The sequence below is a fragment of the Nycticebus coucang genome, chromosome 6, assembly GCF_027406575.1.
Source record: "Nycticebus coucang isolate mNycCou1 chromosome 6, mNycCou1.pri, whole genome shotgun sequence".
NCBI classification, from domain to species: domain Eukaryota; kingdom Metazoa; phylum Chordata; class Mammalia; order Primates; family Lorisidae; genus Nycticebus; species Nycticebus coucang.
In genome coordinates, this window is record NC_069785.1 from 71,136,887 (window position 1) to 71,158,014 (window position 21,128).

The 21,128-nt window shown below is 50.9% G+C and overlaps 1 protein-coding gene across 2 annotated transcripts in view; it reads right to left on the reverse strand.

Annotated features, from left to right (window-relative positions):
* ITGA11 (integrin subunit alpha 11) overlaps window positions 1-21,128 on the reverse strand; it is a 114,850-nt gene that overhangs the window by 27,090 nt on the left and 66,632 nt on the right. For both annotated transcript variants that reach the window (XM_053594146.1, XM_053594147.1), the window contains 7 exons: window positions 19,608-19,752; window positions 18,957-19,122; window positions 17,234-17,304; window positions 7,742-7,886; window positions 4,649-4,797; window positions 1,646-1,786; window positions 1,179-1,382 (listed from right to left, as the gene is read on the reverse strand). In XM_053594146.1, the coding sequence (XP_053450121.1) occupies window positions 1,179-1,382; window positions 1,646-1,786; window positions 4,649-4,797; window positions 7,742-7,886; window positions 17,234-17,304; window positions 18,957-19,122; window positions 19,608-19,752 (1,021 nt within the window). The remainder of the gene's footprint in view (window positions 1-1,178; window positions 1,383-1,645; window positions 1,787-4,648; window positions 4,798-7,741; window positions 7,887-17,233; window positions 17,305-18,956; window positions 19,123-19,607; window positions 19,753-21,128) is intronic.

Genomic DNA, 21,128 nt, shown 5'->3' on the forward strand with positions numbered 1-21,128 from the left:
GGCGGTAATGCTGGCACTGGGGAGCAGCTGCAAATATAGATTATCATAGTAGAGAGGTTTGATTGCTCAGAGACCATAATAATTCAATTGCTTGCAGACTCATATCAAAGCTACCACCCTTTCCCTCAGTCTATGGAAAAACTGTCTTCCATGAAACTGGTCTCTGATGCCCAAAAGGTTGGGCACGGCTGGTATAAGGGACATTGGAGAATCACAAGGAAGGGATGAGGACAAAAAATCACCTATGGGGTACAATGTACACTTCTTGGGTGATAAGTACACTAAAATTCCAGACTTCACCCTCATATAATGTGTACGTGTAATGGAATTAAACTCATATACCTTAAATCTATTTCTTAAAAAACCTTAAGGAAAAAAAAAAAAAGAAGAAAAATCCCCGGGCAGAGTTACGATTAGTCCAGCTTGAGTTCATTTACCACTCCTGTGGCCAGGATACAGAGTTTTGTTTTTTTTAAGACAGAGAGAGGGGTGGTAGGCAGAGAAAAGAGTAGCTAGTATAGGTCACAATGGGAAAGATGGAAAACTAAGAACAGAGTTGGAATAAATGGCTACCTCGCCATTTAAAAAAATATTAACCTAGATTTCTATGTATCTCCTTAAACCAAATTCAATTTTAAGTAAATTAAAGATTTGAATGTAAAATTAAAAAATACACATTGTGTCTTGAAAGAGTTCCCAAGGAAGTGTAAATACCTGTTACCTGGCTGGTAACCCATTAGCTGCTCTAACCTTGGTATATTTATTAGGCTATCTAAGCCAATAAAACATGTGGGCAAAATGGTGATCCCGACGGGATGGGACATGGTATGGGTCAGTTCTGAGGGGAGCGAGGTTTCCAGCATGAAGCATTTCTAGAGAAGAGTGAGCCCAGATGGGACCTCTCCACTCCTGGTTAATCCATTGCTCGCAGATTTTTCTACTGTCTTGTTGGGGGGATAAAGTTAAGCAAAGAGAGGGTGCAAAAGGGAGTGATGGAAGGTCCTGATGATAAAATGCACCCATTTCAAAATTTAGACTAGAGGCAAGTGTAGCTAGGGCAGACTGGAATCCCCTCCTATGTGAGAACACAGAAGGAAACTGGGGACCATCCGACCACATGCAGGCTACAGGGACGCCTACGGTCATCTCTGCACCACCCACTTCCCAGGGGGCCTGACCTGCTTGGGCTTCTTCAGAATGCTGCCTCGGAAGCCATGGAAGAGGTAGATGACTCCTCTGTGGTTGTCCTCCAGAGGGGCTCCCACCACCACGTCATTGTAGGAATCTTGATTGAGGTCTTGAACTGAGGCGATGGAGGCCCCAAATCGGGCATTCTGGTAACTGTGGGAATCCTCCAGCGTTCCATTATAAACACACCGATTCTGCAAAACCAGGGCCAGGAAAGGCTCAGGGGAACTCGGCTAGTGCCTTTGTGGTCCTGACTCCCTCTGCCTGCTCCACTCCACTTTCCCAGAATCTCCTTTCTTATTACATGAGCCTAGTGACAGAGGAGGATCCCATTGTCCTCTGGCCTGGCCCCGGCAGGGGGGCACTGGCCTTTTAGCAACCCATTTTCCTCACGATTGCACATGTCAGAACAGGTCAGGTGCCCCCGAGATGCTGCCTGGTCCCCGGTCAGCCGTACCTGTCTCAGGTGATAGACGTACACCTTGCCTCGCTCACGGCCCTCGCTGAAGTACATGGGTGCACCCACCAGCAGGACGTCAGTCACACTGTCGCCATCGATGTCCATTGAGGTGATCTCACTCCCAAAGTAAGAGCCTATCTGCGGCACACGACGGGAAAGGGGAGTGGGCTGGCTGCCCACCTTGCAGAGCTGAGAGCCCTCGCCTTGGCCATGGAGGGAGGCCAAGGTCATCCTTTGACTCCAAAGTTTTGGTGAACAAATGCATCCCCCCTTCCCATGCGCTCCCTTTCTCTCCCTCCTCATGGAGTGGACGCGCCTGTTTTCAGTTTCCCCTTCTTCCTTTCCTTCCCTCTCCTTCTGTTGCTCATCCCTTCCCCCACTCCTCTTTCTTTCCATGATTTAACTTTAGCGATGTCCATGTGTTATGTTTGTAAGTGATATAGTGGCAAAAATAAGGAAAATATTTAAAAAAAAAATAAAGATGAAAGCAAGGTACCCACAGTCTCAACATCCAAATATAATTACCGTTCATGGTTTGGTGTATTTTCTTCTAGTCTTTTCTTTCCTCTGAGTTGTGTTGCCTGTGTGTATGTGTGTGTGCTCTTACTGTTACAACTTGAGATCATAATACCTATACAGTTTCATACTAATTTTTTAATAAAACAATGTATCACAAGCATTTCTCCATGATGTATGTTTTTTCCTACAATCTAGTCACTGGTGAGTCCATGATAGTCCAAATTACACACGTAACAGAATATATTTAATCAATCCTCTATTAGCTTGTTTTCAATTTTTAACATTAGAAATGACTCTGGGATTAGTGTCTTGGATGGTAAATTATGATCTCTTTCAGTGCCTGTGGACTTGCTGTGTTTCTCTTCTGCCTAGGGTGTAGTGGGTACCCCACTTCGGTGACAGCACCACTCACCCCCTGACCAGAAACCTGAGGGTCCTTCCTGGCTCTACCCTTCACTTCCTTCACCCCAAACCCCATGAGCAAGTTCTGCCCTGTGGATGCCAATACCACCTGCCCCACCCTGCTTCTGCCTCTTCCCTCAGCTTCCTCCCAGCCTCAGGCTGGCCCCGCCAGCTCCCCCCTACCCCCACAGCAGCCATAGTGGCCTCTAATTGCTGACTGTGCAGTCACTTTGCCTTAGGAATAAAGCCTAAACTCTCTAAGAAAAAACCGGGTTTGGCAGGAGTACAGTGTGACCCTGCTAGACCAACCTCAGGGGTTGCGGGGACAGAGGCTGGGGAGGGAGTTTGGTCTAGCAGGGTCACACTGTACTCCTGCCAAACCCAGTTTTATCTCTTCTTCAAAAGCCCCAACGCCTGGCTGGGTTCTGGACTTCCCCTGCACAAGCTATTTTTTTGCCTGCACCCTCATCCCCTCTGCCCTACCCAGATGATGCCCTGCCATCCCTCAGGTCTCTGCTGAAGTGTTACTTCATGTTAGAAGTGACACTGTCCCGACTCCCCCCGCTGCACTCCCTGCAATGGGCGCCCCCTCATGTGCCCTCTGACCCCCACTCCCCCACCACCCTCTGTGCCCTCCACTGGGGGCCTCACCAGGGTGGGCATTGGGCCCTTGTGTTTCCTTGGGGCCTGGAACCTGTGCCTGGCACACAGACAGTACTTAATTAATGCGTATTGGATCCCTGGGTTGTTTAGGAAAGAAGAAGGCACCCCTTCCCATGGGCAGCCCCGGTGAGATGCTATAGCACACAGCCTTAGGTGAGAGCATGTGAGCCCCACACTCTTAGGAGAGATGGTCCTCCCCACTTTACAGGGAAGGAGCCGAAACTCCGAGCATGGGAATTGCTTGCCCAAGGTCGGAAGGCTGGTCTCGGCGAGGCTGGTTGGAACTCAGATCTGACACCCTTGCCCATGCATGGCTCTCCCTCCCCTGGCCATCTCCTGCTCAGGGTATTTTCAGAAGAAATCTATTGTAAAGCATTAGAAGCTTTTGTCTAAGGAGAAAGATAAAAAGAAAGCTGAAGAGAGACAAGTGAAATAATAAGCACAGGGCAGGCAGAGGGAAGAGATGTGCCTACACAGAGTAATTAGGAGACAGACAGAGAGCAAGTCGGGGAGCAGGGGGGAGACATTTGTCTAAATATGTGGCCTCAGCTATGTGGGTCACTGCGATTTGGAATCCGCTTAATTTAGCTGCCTTCAGCTCTGCGGTTTCTCGTTCGGATGTTGGAGGCGGAATTGGGCAGGAAAAATGTCATAAATTCATCAGCAAATTCCCTCCAGCTCCCAAGGTCTAGCCTTTGATTCCCGAGAGAGTTGGCCCTGGGGGGAATGTGGCGGGGGGCAGGGCCAAGGTTGAGAGCCCAGCACCAGGAGACAGAGGAGGAATGGTAGCCCGGTGGCATTCTGCAGTGAGAGGGATGCAGGCTGGCCACAGGGAGGAGCGGTTGTCACGGTGACAGGACAGGAGCAGGGCTGTTCCCAGGCTCAGGAGAGCCAAAAGGAGCTGGAAACAACAGGGAGGGTCCCATATAGCGTTCAGCTCGGCCCCAGGGCCATGGACACTGCTAGTCAGGAGGAGCTGAGGCCTGGTTTGGGGGATATCAGGGGCTAGGAGGTGGCGTCATGCTAGAAAGCCCCATCAAGGGGTTTGATCCAGCCACAAATCTGCAATATAATCCAAAAAGAGCCATGTTGCTTCCCTGGGCCCCAGGTCTCCTTGGCCTGATTTCACCACCAAAGACTTCTCATAGCTTTCCTAGTGCATTCATCACTATCCGACGAGAGACTCTCAGCAGCAGAATCTGCTTGCCAGGTGTATCTCAGAGGGGCAGTGGCATGACAGCCTTCCCATTCTGCATCTTCACCAGGAAAAGGGGTGATGTTAGCACCCTGGTGTCCCCTGGGGCCTTCTGTAGGTGGATGCACAACTCCTGTCCATGCCTTCAGGACGCCTAGCAGCACCGGCCTGCCTGTGTTCCCTGCCCTTCCCATTTGTCCAACCCCCCGCCCCCTCATTACCTGCTCGCCCGGCAGAGCCTGGTGGATGGTGAGACTCCTGTTATTGTGCATGGTGAACAGGATGACTTTTCCAGTGTGGTTGAACCGGGGGGCTCCAGCCACGTACACCCGCCCCTGCCTGGAGGACACGACCGATGTGACTGTGTACCCTGCCACAGGAGGAAACAGGCTGGTCTCTAGTGCTGTGTCCTCAGCAGGTCTTGCCAGGGCCTGGCTGGTGGCTCAGCTGTGTCGTAGGATGGGCCAGAGATAGGGGTGGGTGCAGGGTCGGCTGGGCAGGTGCAATCATGCAGGGCAGTAATTCGGGAGGCCTGGGAGAGGCAGGACCTGGGAGAGGGGTGTGGAGGGGTGCGAAAGCCTCACTGCACCCCACCTCATGCTGGAGAAAATAAAGGAAGCCAGTGGGGCCACTAAAAGACATTCCTGACTTGAAATGTTCACGTCCCTTCTTTGCCCACTCATGAGCAAGGCAGAGCAGGGAGCAAGGAGCTGGGCAAACTCGAGCCACACTTCATTTTATGTGGACAGACTTTGTGTGTCCCTACCAATCTAATCTCCTCTCTTGGGGACCAATCAGCATCCTTTCCATTACCCCAACCCCCTGCTGAGTGGCTTACTGATGGCTAGCTGCGGAGGAGGAAGGAATTGCTCCTCTGGGGTATTTACATTAGTCTTAGGGATCCTCGCAGCCCCATAGCTTTGCAGACTCAAAGAAGGAAGCTCCCAGGCTCCTCTCCGTCCCCCACACACCGTGCAAATGAGAAAGATGAGAAAAGCCAGGGGCTCTTTTGAAACCGCTGTGGATCTGCTTTCCTGTATAGTGTGCCCGACCCGTGTGGGTCTTGGGTCTCCCAGGAGATGAATGGCAGCACCCTCAACCAGTCTCCTGAAAGTGGGGCCCCAGCTGGTATGGCAAGCCCACGGCACCCCAGAGTCTCGGTTTCTGCCAGACAATCTTGGATACTGGATCCCAGATCTTAGATGGGTGTTGGGCCTTGTTGGCAGTTCCAGGGCTATTTCTGGGGGACAGATGTCCCTTTCTGCTGTGAGCGTGTGTCATTCATGTGTGTACATGAGTATGTGCGGTGCAGGTGCACGCACACGTGTGTGTAGCCACTGTCACTCAGGTCCCACCAGCCACTTCCAGAGAGGCTGCAGGATGTGCCCACGTGTGTGGGGAGCACAGGGTGGCCCACCCTGGTTCCAGACACGTTTTGACTGTTGGCAGTGTGTTCCGGGAAATGGGGCTTGATAGGTTTGTAAGGCCAGGACCTTGCACTGGTCTGGGTAACACTGCCCTGTATTTAGAGCGACCATAAACATACAGAAGTGGGGTGGGATTTGCCTTGTGGTGTGGAGCAAAAATTTCTTCCAAGTTGCATCCTCAGTGGCACTACTGAAAATGTCCTCAGTTGGCCGTGGGCTTGTGGGCCTTCTCAGAAGGAGGGACACTGCAGGGCCTGGCAGCAGCTCTCAAAGCTCATAGAGCTCCCGGCTTCCTAGCCGCCATCTGTTAGTTGTGCCTTCCATTCCCAGGTGGCGCTGAGACATTCTGAAGCTGGGCTGGGCTCCCCAAGGGCCTAATGAGAGGAGCCGTAAATCCTCACTGCTTCCTCAGTGTGGGGCTGAGGGCCAGGCCTTCCCGTCTCCTCCCCTGGAGGGAGGAGTCTTCCAGCAAGGACCTCTGCCCTAGCAGCGAACTCAGACACTGCCCTCCCCGGATGAGTCCCAGAGGGAGGAGGAGGAGAGAAGGCACCCTCGGGACCTCTCAAGGAGGCAACTGTGGTTAGGACAGGACACCTGGGTCTCATGAGTGTCCTTGAGCTTGGCTCCACCTTGCCAGGGCTCCTGGGAGGAGAAGCAGGCTGGCTGTCCTGGGTAGGTGGGATTCATCCTGCTGTGCCCTCGCTCAGATACCTCCAATTGTTCCTTACTGCCAACAGGAGAAAGCTCAAACGGCCCAGCCTGGGATCTGAGGCCTCCTGCTGCTCCAGCCCTAAGCTGCCTTTCCCTGTGCTCCATCCGTAACAGTCTACTTCTCAGGTCCTGAAACTGCCTGCCACTTCCCGTGCCTCCCTTCTTTGCTTGGCCCTTCTTGACTTATTCAAAACTTGCCTGTCTTTGAGGCCCAGTGTAGGCTCTGTGCCCAGAGTGTGCCAGCCTGCTGGGCCACAGCCACCCTATCGCTTCCCTCTTTCACTTGGAGCCCTGGGACATTGCTGATGGGATCTGTCTTCTAGCTTGTGCTGTGAGACACCTGTGCCTTGCACCCCCCATCCTTGGTTTCCTCACTTTCAGCACAGGGCTAAGAACCAGTCGGTTCCAGGTAAAGGGGTGGTGGCCTTCGTGCTTCTTTTTTTTTTTTTGTCCGGGGCCGGGTTTGAACCCATATGGGGACAGCACCTTACTCCTTTGAGCCACAGGCGCCGCCCAGCCTTCGTGCTTCTGACAGCGTTCCCAGGGCTGGAGCATTTGCCAAGCAAGGACTCCCTTATCTGTGCTGTTATCTGAGCCCTTACCTTACTGTGTTATCATCATCCACGCACATTGTCTCTGACCCCACTGGCCGGGAGGTGGCTTGGGGGCAGGGGCTGTGTCCTGCTCACCATTGTGCTCTGAGACCTCAACCACGGGCACTCGTCACACAGTTCAGATTTAGCACCTTGTCGATTAAATGGAACCCAGGTCCTGGAGCCAGGTGCTATTGGGAAATTTCTAAAGATCTACGCCTCTGAATTTTCCAGGATAGTCCCAATCCCAGCATTTTGTCCTATTGTTAGCAGAGAATCTCAAAATTGGGGTGAAATGGGGTAATAACAGTGTGGGCAGCATGTGGCTGGCAGGGTGTGTAGCTGAAGGGGTGAGGGACAAAGGTGGGGATGGGATGAAGTGCTTGTCACATCCTGGGCATGGAGCTGGGTGTGGTAGATGCCAGGCTGGAGAGGAAATGGCCTCTGCGTTGCTGCTCTTCAGGGCTGGTGCTCAGATCATCGAATGCACACAGCCGCCTCGCCCAGTTGTGGGGGCCTCTGCAGCACCTTGGGGTCCCTCCTTGCCCACGACCCAGCAGCCACCCCTCCACCAGGCTCTTACCCAGGTATGCACCATGGTTCTTGAGCTCCTCGGGAAACTCCTTCAGGTAGGACTCGCGGTAAGGAATGACCTTCCCGCCGCTTGTTTCCTTCAGCACAGCTCCGTTCCAGTCATAGGCACCAACAGCTCCCAGCAGAATCCCGTCCTGGCGTTGGGCAGGGGGCACACATCAGCTCCTGTTCCTGCTGGCCCCTTGCTGGGAGCCACACCAGGTCCTCTGACCAGTGAAGCATCTGACAGCCTTCCTTGGGCACCTTTTTCTGGGGTCATTATCAAGCAACCTAACTTCCAGCCAGGGCTCTTGGCTTTTGAGTGAGCCAAGGAGACCTGCTTAGCCCATCCCATCTTCAGCACAACATGGATTAAGCTGATCCCTAGCACAATAATTTAGGAAAACAGGAATGTTCTAGAAACAAACTCCCAATCCCGAGCCAAACCTCCATTCCTCCTTGGGCTTCAAAACCCTCTAAAAACTCTTTGGTCACCATCCGCTCCTAAACTCCTTCCAGCTGTAGCCCTGCCCTTCACGCCTTCCATATTCTCTTGGGGGTCTGAGTAAATCCTGTGGGTAAATCTGGATTTACCTTTTCCTTTTGTCAGGAGACATTCTTTGAAGTCTACTTTGTGCCAGGCACTTACTTGGCTCTGGGGATATTGTTCCTGCCCTCCCAGAGCTCAAAGATACTAAACAAATACTCAAACACACATGTGGCGGCAAACTGTGATCAATGCAACCAGGGAAAACCACAGTGAGCTTTAATTTTGATTGGGAGAGGGGTAAGGGAGAGCGTTTTGAGGATGTGATATTTATCCAGACACCTGAAAGCTGGGGAGGGCTGGACGGTAGGAGGGAAGGGCCAGGAACAGCCTGTGCAAAGGCCCTGAGGCTGGTGGGAGTCCAGAGCCTTTGCTTTCAAGGAACTGAGAGCTGTTTGGTGTCACTGGAGCACCGAGGAAAAGGGGGGCAGAGAGGGTGGACATGAGGCTGGACAGGTAATCCAGGGCCACACCCTGAGGACAGCAGTTTGTTTCTTAGGAGGGTGTTGGCTGCAATGCTTGAGGGGGAATTTCCAGGTGCTGACCCCATGGCCATTTCCTGACGATGGGGTCCACTGCCCAGCTTAGATAATCAAATGACTAGTGGGGACAGGGAAATAAACACTAAACACTTGGAAGAGGAATAAAAGTTACCAAGAACAGTGAGGGGCCCAAGGAAGGTGGTGGAAGCAGGGAAGGGTCACGTTTCTGGGTTGCCTTGCTGATCATGGGGGTAGGGGCAGATTGTCTGTATGACAGCTTTGGGCTTTTAAAGCTGGTAAAGTCACCTGTCTTCCTCAACCTGGCTGGATGGCTGGGTTGGAGGTTCCCCACCACTTTAAAGAGTAAAGTTGGTCTTAACAAAGGCTTAAGGAATCCTAACCCTCTTAAGGTAGACCTGCCTGTTCAGACAGAATGTTTTTCTGACTATAAATAAGCTGGTCTTGGGAGAGCCGATGTGCTTGGTTATGGTTAAGGCTACTTTCTAATTAGCCTTCTTCCTCTAAATCTGTTTGTGCCTCAGCCTAGGAGGCTCTGACAGTCTGTCAGGGACAGAATTGGAGCCAGGGACTCAGACATTCGCGGGTCCCCAAAGTCACCTCCAACATTGGTTGCATGTGGGGTGTGCTCCTTTCTTTCTGGGGCACTTTCTCATCCAGCCACCTGTTTGGGCTCACAAATGCTCTGTGACCCCAGAAGGATCATAACTGCGCTTCACAAAACAGCACCCGAGGTTCAGAGAGGGGAAGGGACTTTCCAAGGGTCACACAGCAAGTTAGAGGAATGGTTTGGACTTGGACTGGGGAGAGGGGTTGGGCAGAGAAGAAAATATCCATCTGTTGGGCGGTGCCTGTGGCTCAAAGGGGTAGAGCGCCAGTCCCATATGCCGGAGGTGGTGGGTTCAAACCCAGCCCTGGCCAAAAAAAACTGCGCAAAAAAAAAAAAAAAAAAAAAATCCATCTGTTTTCCCCAACCCCAGTAAGGATCCTGCTTCCGGTTTTCCACCTGGAGCCTCCCCTGGGAGGGAGGAGGTCAGCAGACCAGCCTTCTTTGTTTCATGGAGAGACCTTTGAAGATGAATTTTTGGCTTTGCAGATGACAGGGAGGCCCTGCGAGGCTTTGAGAAGGTCTGGGATTCACTGGGGAGCCCCCTCGTGCTGACTCTGCACTGGGGGGTTGGGAGGAGGTTGGGAAGTTCTTTGTCTGGATCTGGCAGCTAGGGGCCGAGTGGTCACTCTCAGCCTCCCACCTATGCCTCTTTACCCCTGGGAGCAGCTGCAGCCTTGGGCTCTCAGTGGGAGGCCCCTTTCCACAAAGTGGGTTTGTTGGGGTCAGAGGACACCTCCCTGAGGACAGGGAGACTGTGTGGAGTGGGCAAGTCGAGGCACCAAAGCAAACCTCAGTCTGCCACAAACTTTTCCCAGCTGGAGAAGACCAGACATTTTGAGTTTGGAAAAAATCTGGAAGGGTGGGGCAAAAAAAGAGGGCCAAAACCCTGACAGGGGAAGCCAGGCATGTGGGCCCAGCTGGGAAACAAACAACGGGGCATTCTGGGGCGAAGCTGCATCCCCAGCTCTGCAGCCCCAGCACAGGCTCCCTGAGTTACGGTCTCCTTTCCCGTAGGGCCACCTGAGCTCCCATCAGATGTTACTAAGGTGTGCCTGGATGGCGTGACTTGGATGGCCCTTCCCACAGGCCGACTTTCCTGGTGTTCTGCGCAGACATGAGGTTGTAGGTTTGGTAGCTTTCAGGTCTGAGGCCAATTCTGTGTCTTCCCCTAGGACTCCACCTACTGGAGTGCATGTGGCACCCACTCACCCTCAGATCCTGCCAGCTCAGCTCTTAGCTGCCCTCTGACCTGGCCTCTGCACCGGTCTGCTGAATGCTCACTCGGCGTGTGACCCTATCTCCCAAAGTTCTGTGTTCTGGCCAGTCCTAAGCCAGGGTAAGGCCCCAGCCCCGGCACTGTAGGCAGCATGGCCTCGGGCAGCGGGTCTCAACTGGGGGTTGAGTTTTTGCCTCTCAGGTGATGTTTGGCAATGCCTGCAGAGATTTTTGGTTGTTACAGTTGGGGGTAGGGGTGGGGATGCTGCCTGCACTTGGTGGGCAGAGCCCAGGGATGCTGCTAGATGTGTTGCAATGCACGGAACAGCCTCACCACAAAGGGTTACTCAGCCCCAGATGTCAGTGGGGCTGAGGTGGCGAATCCCTGGCCTAGTGGTTACAGCATTATAGCATGAACTCTAGGGATAGACATTTTTGGGTTCCATTTCCTGCTCCCAAATTCTAGCTGTGCAACTTTGGGCAAGCTTCCCTCTCTCTTGCTCAGCCTCAGATTCCTCAACTGTAAAATTATTTTAATTCTTTTTTAATTCTTAGCACAGTGTTTGGCAACCAGTGGGTACTTGGTACATAGTAGCTGGTCTCATTCATGAATTCATCTATAAAGCCTCTCCCAGGAAGGCCAGCGTTGGAAGAACCAGATCTCACAGTCAAGGGTGTTGTTTTGGTAGCAGGTGAGAAGTGCTCTGATGGAGTCAAGGGCAGGCAATTTTGGGAGTCCTGGGATTAAGTGACCTGCAGAGTAAAGGGTGAGTGCCTAGTGGGTTAGTGAAGGATCTTAGGAAAACCTTACTTGATTTATTAGTAAGTCTCAAAAGGAACACTTCCAGGTCCAAGCCTCAAGATTCAATTTCACAAGTATTTTTCAGATATCTACTCAAAGACTGACGTTCAGAGAGGTTAAATGATTTGTCTGAGACCACACAACCAAGCAGGGCTTTCCTCTTGCCCAGCACAAGGAAATTAGGATACCAGAAGTCAGCATTTTTTCCTTCCAGCTCTTCTTGGCTTTTTCTAGGCAAGACTGTGGAGCCAGGGGTAGCTAGTTGTTGGTGGGCCTTGGGCTGGTGTGATGGGAGACCCCTAGAGGGCACGAGACTGTCCTTCTCCAGACTCCCATCATAATAGTGACTGCAGAGGGCATGAGGCTCTGTGCCCAGGAGCCCCTCCAAAGGCACATACATCATTTGCAGGGTGGATTACGCTTTCACCGGTTGCCCAAATTCTGTCCTTAGAAGCCTTGTTTCAACAAGCTTAAAGTGGAGCTGAGCAAGTAATGAATGGATGGCCAGTAGGTTTAGATGAGGTGTGGCAGGAAAGGCCCAGAAATAGGCCCTAAGCCTTTCTGTGGAGAGGAGGCCCTCCCTACACTGGAAGCCAGAGGCTGGGGTGGGGGGCAGGGGACACCTTGCACTGACCGCTCGTTCCAGACCAGAGGAATAGTTGTCAGGGGTCCTGGGAAAGAGGCCCAGGAGTGGAGTGCCGGCCACTGGGGCTCATCCTGAGGACATGGCTTAGGAGGACCCAAATGAAGCAGAAATGATTCCTGCCACTAGGACTCAACTTGAAAGCCAGAAGGCCTTAGTTACCATGTCCTGCACCTCGGGGGAGGGGGCTGGGGACAGTCTTGACTGCCTATCCAAGCTGGCAGGTGGAGGAGTCCATTTTTTAGGGATATGGGGGTTCAGAAGGGGTTTACTGCTTTCAAGATCAACCCCTCAGTTTGCCATTATGGATCAGTTTTTCTTTCTCTTTCTTTCTCTCTCTTTTTTTTTTTTCTCAAGATAGTTTGCTCTGTTGCCCTGGCTAGAGTGCCAGGGTATCATCACAGCTCACTGCAACCTCAAACTCTCAGACTCAAGCAATCTTCTTGCCTCAGCCTCCTGATGAGTTGTGATTAGAGGTACCCACCACCATACCCAGCTAATTTTTCTATTTTTTTGTAGAAACAGGGTCTCATTCTTGCTCAGGCTGGCCTTGAATGCCTAACCCAAGCAATCCACCCACCTCAGCCTCCTGATGAGTTGTGATTAGAGGTACCCACCACCATACCCAGCTAATTTTTCTACTTTTTGTAGAAACGGGGTCTCATTCTTGCTCAGGCTGGCCTTGAATGCCTAACCTCAAGCAATCCACCCACCTCAGCCTCCCAGAGTGCTAGGATTACAACCATAACCCACCATACCAAGCCTGCATTTTTGATTAAATCAGATATATAAAACTAGTTCAAATGCAAAACTCTTCGGGAAAATTACATCTTTAAAGGCTAAGAACCTTAGATAATAGCAGATGCCTTTCCCTTTACTTCCCAGGAGGGCGTGGGAAGGGTGGTGGCTGAAGAGGCAGGAGGGTGGATGGAGCAGCTCATTTGGAATCTAAGAGGGTTCCCTGACCTTGGTCTGCAAAACTAAACTGGGCACATGACCTGTAGGATAACCAGGTGCAGGGGAAAAACAGAAATCACATTCTTAGATGAAAGAAAAAAATGACCTCTTCCCATCTTGTGTGAGTCACCAAGGTTTTTGTGTAAACAAGACCTACCCTAATAAAGCTGCTTCCTTCTGTAAACCTTTGGAGTGGGGGCAGATATATGAACTCCAGTGCAGGAGGATCAGTGTGCAACTCCTCCTGCCCAGAGGTGTGGGAGGAGTTTCTCGGCAGCTTGTCACCCAGGGCATTCCTCATTCACCGGCTTCTAAGGCTTCCACAGCTGCCCTTCAGGGCCCATGGGAATCACAGACTCTTAGCGTCTATTCCCCCTTGGAGGTAAGGATCCTTTCTATAAGTTTTCTGGTAGAATCATGTAGCTCCTGCTTGATTACCCAGCTTGGCAGGGAGTTCACCACTTCGGCAGGCAGCCTGCATTAAGAGAAGCCACACCAGCTCTCTCTGCATTTATTTCCAAATGCTAATGGAACCATTGGCTTAAAAATCCATTCTAAAGTTTGACCAGAGATCTATATCCAGCCTTCCTGATGGTAATTTTGGGAGTATTTTCTTTCTTCTTCCTATATTATATGAATCAAGACTAGTTTCCAGCTACCTGGGTTTTCCCAATGGCTCTGGTCTTCTGCCGCCAGCCTTGTGGCTTAGGACCTTGGACTCCGCATGTCATGTCTTGGGGTCTCCTCTCTATCCTGGGCTCTGGTCCTTCCTTTCTCTTGACAGTTTTACTCTTGCTAATTCAAAGGCTGGTTTCCTCACTAGATAAGCTGGCAGCAAACCAGGATATGAGGAGGCCTTTCTTCTGCTATCGGAGAACATTCTCCTAGGCCCCTCCCTGGGGCTAGAGACTATTTCTTCTCCCAGAACTGAACTGGCCCAGGGACACTTTAGGCTCCTCAGCACATGTCCAGCAGCAGCTGTGTGGGGCCACTGGTGGCACGCTTCTGCTAGAGAGGGCTCCCAGGGGCTTATCTGGGACCTGCTCAGGGCAAAGCTGAAGGTCTGGACCTGCTGCCCCCAAGCCCCAAAGAAGTCTAACTGACCTTGAGAGCCGAGCAGCTGGACCCCTGGGGACAGGATCGCTGTGGCCAATCATGATGGGCATCAGTGGCCTGGCACTGACAGACCTCTGTGCTCTCAAATAGCCACCCAATGGCCAGTCACAGAACAGAACAGCCCTCTGTCACTGTACCATTCCTTTGGATTTGGAAAGTTTTGTTTGTTTTTAATGCTAAAGCATCTCAGATTCAAATGTCATCACTCTCTCTTTAAAAGTCCTATCATATGAACATGTGAGGGGTGATAGAAAAACTGGTGTGTGTGGGAAGCAGCAACCTGGTTCTTGATGGCAAAGAAACTGTCAAATGCACATTGAAATGTCAAGTCAAGACTTTGACTTGAGTTTAGTAACAAGATGGGGCTCTGGGCTCCCCAGTCTGGAAGCTGGGGATGCCAGTGGTCCCTCAAGGGCCTTGGTTGACACAATGAGCTGCTTAGGCCATTTTCAAAGCTCGGCTCAAGCTTTGCTGGTCTCTGAAGCCCATCTTACTGTCCCCTTCTCTGCAGGTTCCTCCCCGGACATTCACAGATTACAGTTTTAGAAGCAGGAGAGTAAACTAATTATTGAGGAGTCTTTTCCCCCCAACTAGGCTGTAAACTGCTGTCAGCAGAAATGTTACCTTAATGTCTATCCGCAGGTACAGAGCCTGACACATGGGAAGATGCTCAAAAATGGTTATAGAACAGACAAAGGAAATACTGGGACATTCATTTTTCCTTACTGTCCCCGATGTCAGGGCTGGCTTCTGGTCTGTGCTTAGATTTCTCCCAGACTGTGCATCCCTGCTGTCCTGCTCACTGCTGCCCATGGCTGCCGAGCCCCTGTCTTCCAGGGTCCCGCTTCAGAGCCACCCCCTTCCCAGATTCTTCCTGACCACCCCCTCCCCAGCCAAGGCTTTCCTTCTGTGACACTCTGGTCACATGCAGCCTTGGTTAGCATTAGATCTGGACCTGTCTGCTCCACTCACATCAAGCAGGGGTCTTTACAGGGGCTCTAGAGCTTGGGGGGGGGGCTCCAGAAGCTGCACATTTTTACCCAAGAGGCACATACAGTTTCTTTTGTCCTCCTCGCAAAGCTAAGGACTGCTCTTGAGATTGCAAGTTGACTCCTGGTGGCAAGAATTGTTTCCAGTTCTTTTTGGAACATTAGTTGCATTTGACAAATGCTTGTGGGATTTGATTATATTGCATTTCCTTGTTGTGTTTCCTATTCAACTCTGATTGCACAGTCTAGAGACCTGGGCTGATCCTGCCGGAGCACGTGACTCACTGCCTGCCCTCATGCGAAAGGATGCTGTTGCCTCTCTGCACCCAGGCTCTTTACCCTTGGACTGTGAGCTCCTTAGGGGCAGGGCTCCCACCTCTGATTCTCCCAGGACCCAGCACAGGCTCAGCACAGAGAAGGCGCTGAAAAGATGGCAGATCCAAGCACTGAAAGTAGGGTTACCATCACCACCTGCTGACTTTGCAGGGCTGTTCTCAGAGTGAAATGAGGCGCAGGAATCTCCTGGAAAAGTTTAAACTGCTGTGCATATGTAACAGGGCTGTTGGCCAGGCATGGTGGCAGTTTATAAATTATTCCTGTAATCCTAGCACTCTGGGATGCCACGTGGTGGATTGCTTGAGTTTAGGAGTTCCAGACCAGCCTGAGCAACAGCAGGACCCTGTCTCAACTAAAAACAGAAAAACTAGCCAGGGATGGTGGCGGGTGCCTATAGTTTCAGTTACTTGGGAGGCTGAGGCAAGAGGATCTCTGAGCCCAAGAGTTTTAAGTTGCTATGAGCTATGATGCCACGGCACTCTACCCCAGGGGGTAGAGTGTCTTAAAACAATAACAAAACCTCAAAAAATAAAGAACAAAAAGCAAGGCTATCATGATGATAGGGCAGTTCCAGCATCTTGCTGTGTTTAAGAGCTGTCCAGATGCAGCTCAGAAAGCTCTGAGCATGAGTGGGGTTTCTGTCCATCTGCCTTCGTGTGTGGTAGGTTATGTGCCCCTCTGAACTCCCAAGTTTGGGGCTTCTAACTCAGACCCACTGAGATTCCTGCTCCTGCCCTCTCACGGAGGAGTTTTTGCTTCAGCAGATCTCCTAACCCTTTCACGATTCAATTTCCTTATCTGTAAATGGGGAACAAGGAATCCTGCCCTACCCACCTCACAGAGAGTTAGGAGGATCCAGTGGGATGATGGAAGGGGTGTGGAACTAGGATGGACTCGTAGGCCTTGCCTGGCAAATTAGAAGGCATAAGTACATTGGTGTGGTGCCAGGCCAGGCAGAGCGCGTGCGCGTGTGTGCACACTCACACACCTGGGACACCTGCGTTCCTGAAGCACACCAGAGGAGCGCCTACTGGCACTGACACATACAGTCAGTATGTTTCCCTGCGTGGAACTTTACAGTTTATAAACAAGGGAGGACTTTATAGTTTATAAAGTATTTCACAGACATCAGTTCTCTGTCCCTCTGGCAAGCCTGTGAGGTTTCAGCCCGATTTTATGAGTCAGCACCAGGTGAAGCACACGAAGGTCAGTGACGTGGAACCCCGGATACCATGTGTAGCTGTGATACGACATACCCCTCACTGTGCAAGCCAGGCCCCTCCGGACCTGTGCTATCTGACACAGAGTCTGCACAGGGAAGGGGACCACACGGGCCACTTGCCAGAGCATACTGGGACATCTGGACACTCTCCCAACATTGATATAGGGATATGCCCCATGCCGTGGTGTGCCCAGGGCTGTGGGGGTACCAGGGGTATGTGCCCTTGGTTTTGCTACCATAACTAGTTTTTGCACAGGGCGCTATAGACTAACTGGGACCCTTGGTCCTGCAGGGGAGATGCCCCATCAGCACTCCGTACGGTGGGGTTCACCAAGCACCTTCTAGGTACAAATGTGGGTTTGCAATTATAGTTCACCTGAAGAGAGCTTATAAAGACAGTATAAATAAGCGGAAACCCTTGAAAAAAGGAGGCAGAGAGACCCCAAGAAAGAGAGAAAGCAGGGCTAAGACCTAGCCTCTGTGAGAGGCGGGGTAGCAGACCTGGAGAGCTGGGCACAGTAAGAGGACACATGGGAGACAGAGGGAGCTGGCTTTAAACTCGTACCTCCACCACGTGCGAGGAGAAGCCTGTCTGTGACATCTCCAGCCCAAAGGAGGTTTCATTCTTGTTGGTGCCTACAGCAGAGGGACAGAAAAATGTTATTACTTTGTGCCTGGTTTCTGGATACCAGACAGACCTGCGGCTTGACCCGCGGCTCCTGTTTCCCAGGGCATCATCAGAAGGTGGGGGGCTCACTGTTAAGGGGATGCTGAGGCTGGGGCCAGTGGCACATCAGCCTTGTCTGACTTCCCTAGCACCCTGTGCAGTGAGGGGTGCAAAGTGCCTTCCAGGTGGTCATGCAGAATCATGACTAGCACCAACTCACTTCTGAAATGGGCTCAGGACAAGTTATAATACAGGGCATGAATACTACAAGAAAAAGTGCATGGAAATAAATAGTATACATTTTTGGCAGGAAATAGGATTTCCCTCTTTGTTCATTCCTTTCATTCTCCAGATTTGGCTCCAGATGCCTCTGGATGGCTCCCAAACATCAAATCGACCCTCACAGGGAGACTTGTCACTCACCCCAGGTTTGCATAAGAAATCCCATGTGTGCTGAAAGCCTCTTCCCACAGAGGGGCTCCCTGAACGTATCCTTGGAACGGATGCTCTCAGCACCCAAAGTGACTGTTTTGAGGAGAAATACACTGATTTGGGTGTTTAGGCTCTGCAGTGGGTGTCAGAGCTCATGTTCATATTTTGTGTTTATCTCCCTTTGCTTATGAGAAACTCTTTTTTCTTTTCTTTTGAGACAGAGTTTTACTATGTCACCCTCGGTAGAGTGCTGTGGCATCACAGCTCACAGCAACCTCAAACTCTTGGGCTCAAGCGATTCTCTTGCCTCAGCCTCCCCAGTTGCTGGGACTACAGGCGCCTACCACAACACCTGGCTATTTTTTGGTTGTAGTTGTCATTGTTGTTTGGCAGGCCCAGGCTGGGTTTGAACTTGCCAGCTCCAGTGTATATGGCTGGTGCCCTGGCTGCTGAGCTACATACAGGCCCCGAGCCACGTTTTTGTCTCCTTCCAATGCAGACTTCTTAGGCTCCGGGATGTTGCTTCTATGTTTTTCATAATCCTCCCATGTACAGAAAGCCTGATATTGGAAGGGCCCACTATAATAATAATAATATAATAATAATAATATAATAATGTATGGTGCAGACGCAATCTATGCAAATAAACATGGAGTTTACATCACAAGCAGAGATGCCCTCTGAAGGAAACCTGCGAGAAAAGAAATGCTTTTGGTGGAGTGGGAGGCATTGGCGCATGGGAGTTGCAGGTTTCAGACTCTGGAGTCAGGCCCAGCTGGGTTCCAACAAGGGTTGCCAGATAAAATATAATCAAATTTGAATTTAAGACAATGAATAATTTTTTAGTGGAAGTCTGCCACATATATTGTATTTTATGTTTGCTAAATCTGGCAAGCCTAGTTCAAAGCTTACCACCTTCCCAAGCTGTTAGAGCTCTGGCAGGTCACTCCTTGGAGTTTCAGTTTCCTCTGTTATAGAATAAGAATATCAGCGAAATGATCTTTCAGGGGGTTACGTATAAAGCACGCAGCCTCACACCTGGCACGGAGTAACACCCAATCATTGGCATTTATTATTAATGGAGGACTCTAGCTAAACCATTCCAATCTGTGGGATTAGATTTTAATCTATGAGGTTTACCTGAGGCAGGCTCCAGAGCGTGGACACCCTCTCAGCAGGTATTGCTCACCTTCCAGGCTGAAGATCCTGTCCCCCAGGGCATCGACAATGTCCTTCAGGGCCGCCTCATCAGTGACATTGAAGAAGTGCTTGTCATCGGGGTCGCTGGCGATGTATTTGATTTCGTTTAAAAAAGTTTCTGGATTGATCCCCCTGCGGTTATAGTAGCCCAGGACCTGCCAGGGAACAGGGGCAGGAACAAACCAGACTGTAGCAGAGATGTCCTCATGCACCCACCGTCCCTGACCCCAGGGGTTCCCGGGGAGGTGGAGCAGGACTGTTTTGGGGAGCCATGGGCGTTCCCTGAGGTATCACTGCATTTCAAACAGACTCTTTTAGAGGCAAGATGAGGCCCCCATGCCAAGCTAAGGTAAGGGAGTGGGGAAATTTGGGGGTGTTTTTAGTGTTCTGAGGTTACAGAACCTTCTAGGCAGTGGAGGGGAAAAATGCCCCCAACCCCCATAACTTTTGTGGATAGTCTTCAGCACTGCAGAAAGAATATTCTCAACTTGTTCTTTAGAAGAGAATGAAATGAGAGGTCTATTTGTAGGCCTGTACACCTGTTATGCTGGCCGGAAAGCACCCTCTTGCAGCCCCTAGGGGTCTGATGGCAAAGTCTTTAAGGGCCAACCCACAGCCCTCGGGCAGGGGAGGGACTTACAGCCACGGCATATCTGGTCACATTGTCCCGCTCGCTCTGCTGGATCACTTTCTCCAGGTCGGGGCTGTCATGGGACTCCCCATCTGTGATGACAATCATCACCTTCTTGGCCCCTTTTCTTCCACCCTTCTGGAAAGCCTCTGAGCTGGAACCCAAGCACAGGAGCAGGGTCATAAGAAGGAAGTGGCTATGGGGCAGCCCTAACACTCCTCCAGAGGGTCAGCCACAGACACCAGGGCTGAGTCCTCCTTGGGTCAACTGGTGTTAGGACCTTCTACCAAAGAAGTTACTGGATTGAGATGACCCAGCTACTCTTTCTCCAGCTGCCCACTGTTGTCTTTAAAAAGTGACTTTAAAAAGCCCCTTTGGAGTCCTGGTCTTGTTGTTCTGGGCAGGCCAAAGGGAGAAGGTGGACCTGGGAGAGAAGTTCAGGGGCAGATGGTGACCAGGAGCTAAGCTGCTGGTTCAAAAACCCAGATGCACATTAGAACTCTTGGGGGGAGGTTTTAGCAAATATTGGCCAGGCACCATGGCTTGTGGCTGTAGTCCCAGCACTTTGGGAGGCTGAGGCAGGAAGATCACTTGAGGCCAGGAGTTGAAGACCAGCTTGGAAACATAGTGAGACTCCATCCCTATCAAAAATTTAAAAATTCCCTCGTTGTGGTGGTACATGCTTGCAGTCCCAGTTACTCAAGAGGTAGAGGCAGGAGATTGCTTGAGTCTAGGAGTTTGAGGTTACACTGCGCTATAGCCTGGGCAACAGAGCAAGACCCTATCTCAAAAAAAAAAAAAGAAATTGATACCTAGGCCCCACCTTGACCCATGAAATTAGAATCAAATCCCTCTGGGGAGGGATGAGGAGAATGGCTTAGGCATCAGAATTTTTCGAAAGTTCTAATGAGCATTCGGAGTTGAAAACCACTTTCCTGAAAATTACAGAAAGGTGATGTGCCAAGGGTGATTAACATCCAAACTAACTCACAAAATACATGTGACACAACCTGACCGAATTCAGACTTTTCCCATGAAGGTGACGTTGATTGTATTTTGGGAAACATTAAATATCATATTCTATTAAAAATATTTCTCTTTCTCACTTTTTGTCTTGTTTTTCAGTGCCTGAAGCAGGAGCCTGGCCCACCTGTTGGGCAATCCAGACAGGAGGATCGCAGGGTTAGGGGTCTTGACCCTTGACAAGGCAGGGAGGCCCTTGCAGCTGGCCACTGGTCTGCAGAATGTGAAAAACTACACAGGCACTGGCTTTTGCTGCCTCTGTGGCCAACACTCTTTTACACCATGAGGTTCTGAGAAGCACAGACACAGTCTCACCCTAGAGTCTGGCCCAGGGAGTAGAAATTTCCAAGAAGGACTTCAAAATAAATGTTACTCTTAGACTTCTCTTCCCCTTGCACCTGGGCTGGTCTTAGTAATTGCTCGACCAATAGAATGTAGCAGGAATCATATTCTGGGACTTTAAGGCTAGGTCACAGGTAATCTCTTGGTTCCTGCCTGGGTCTCTTG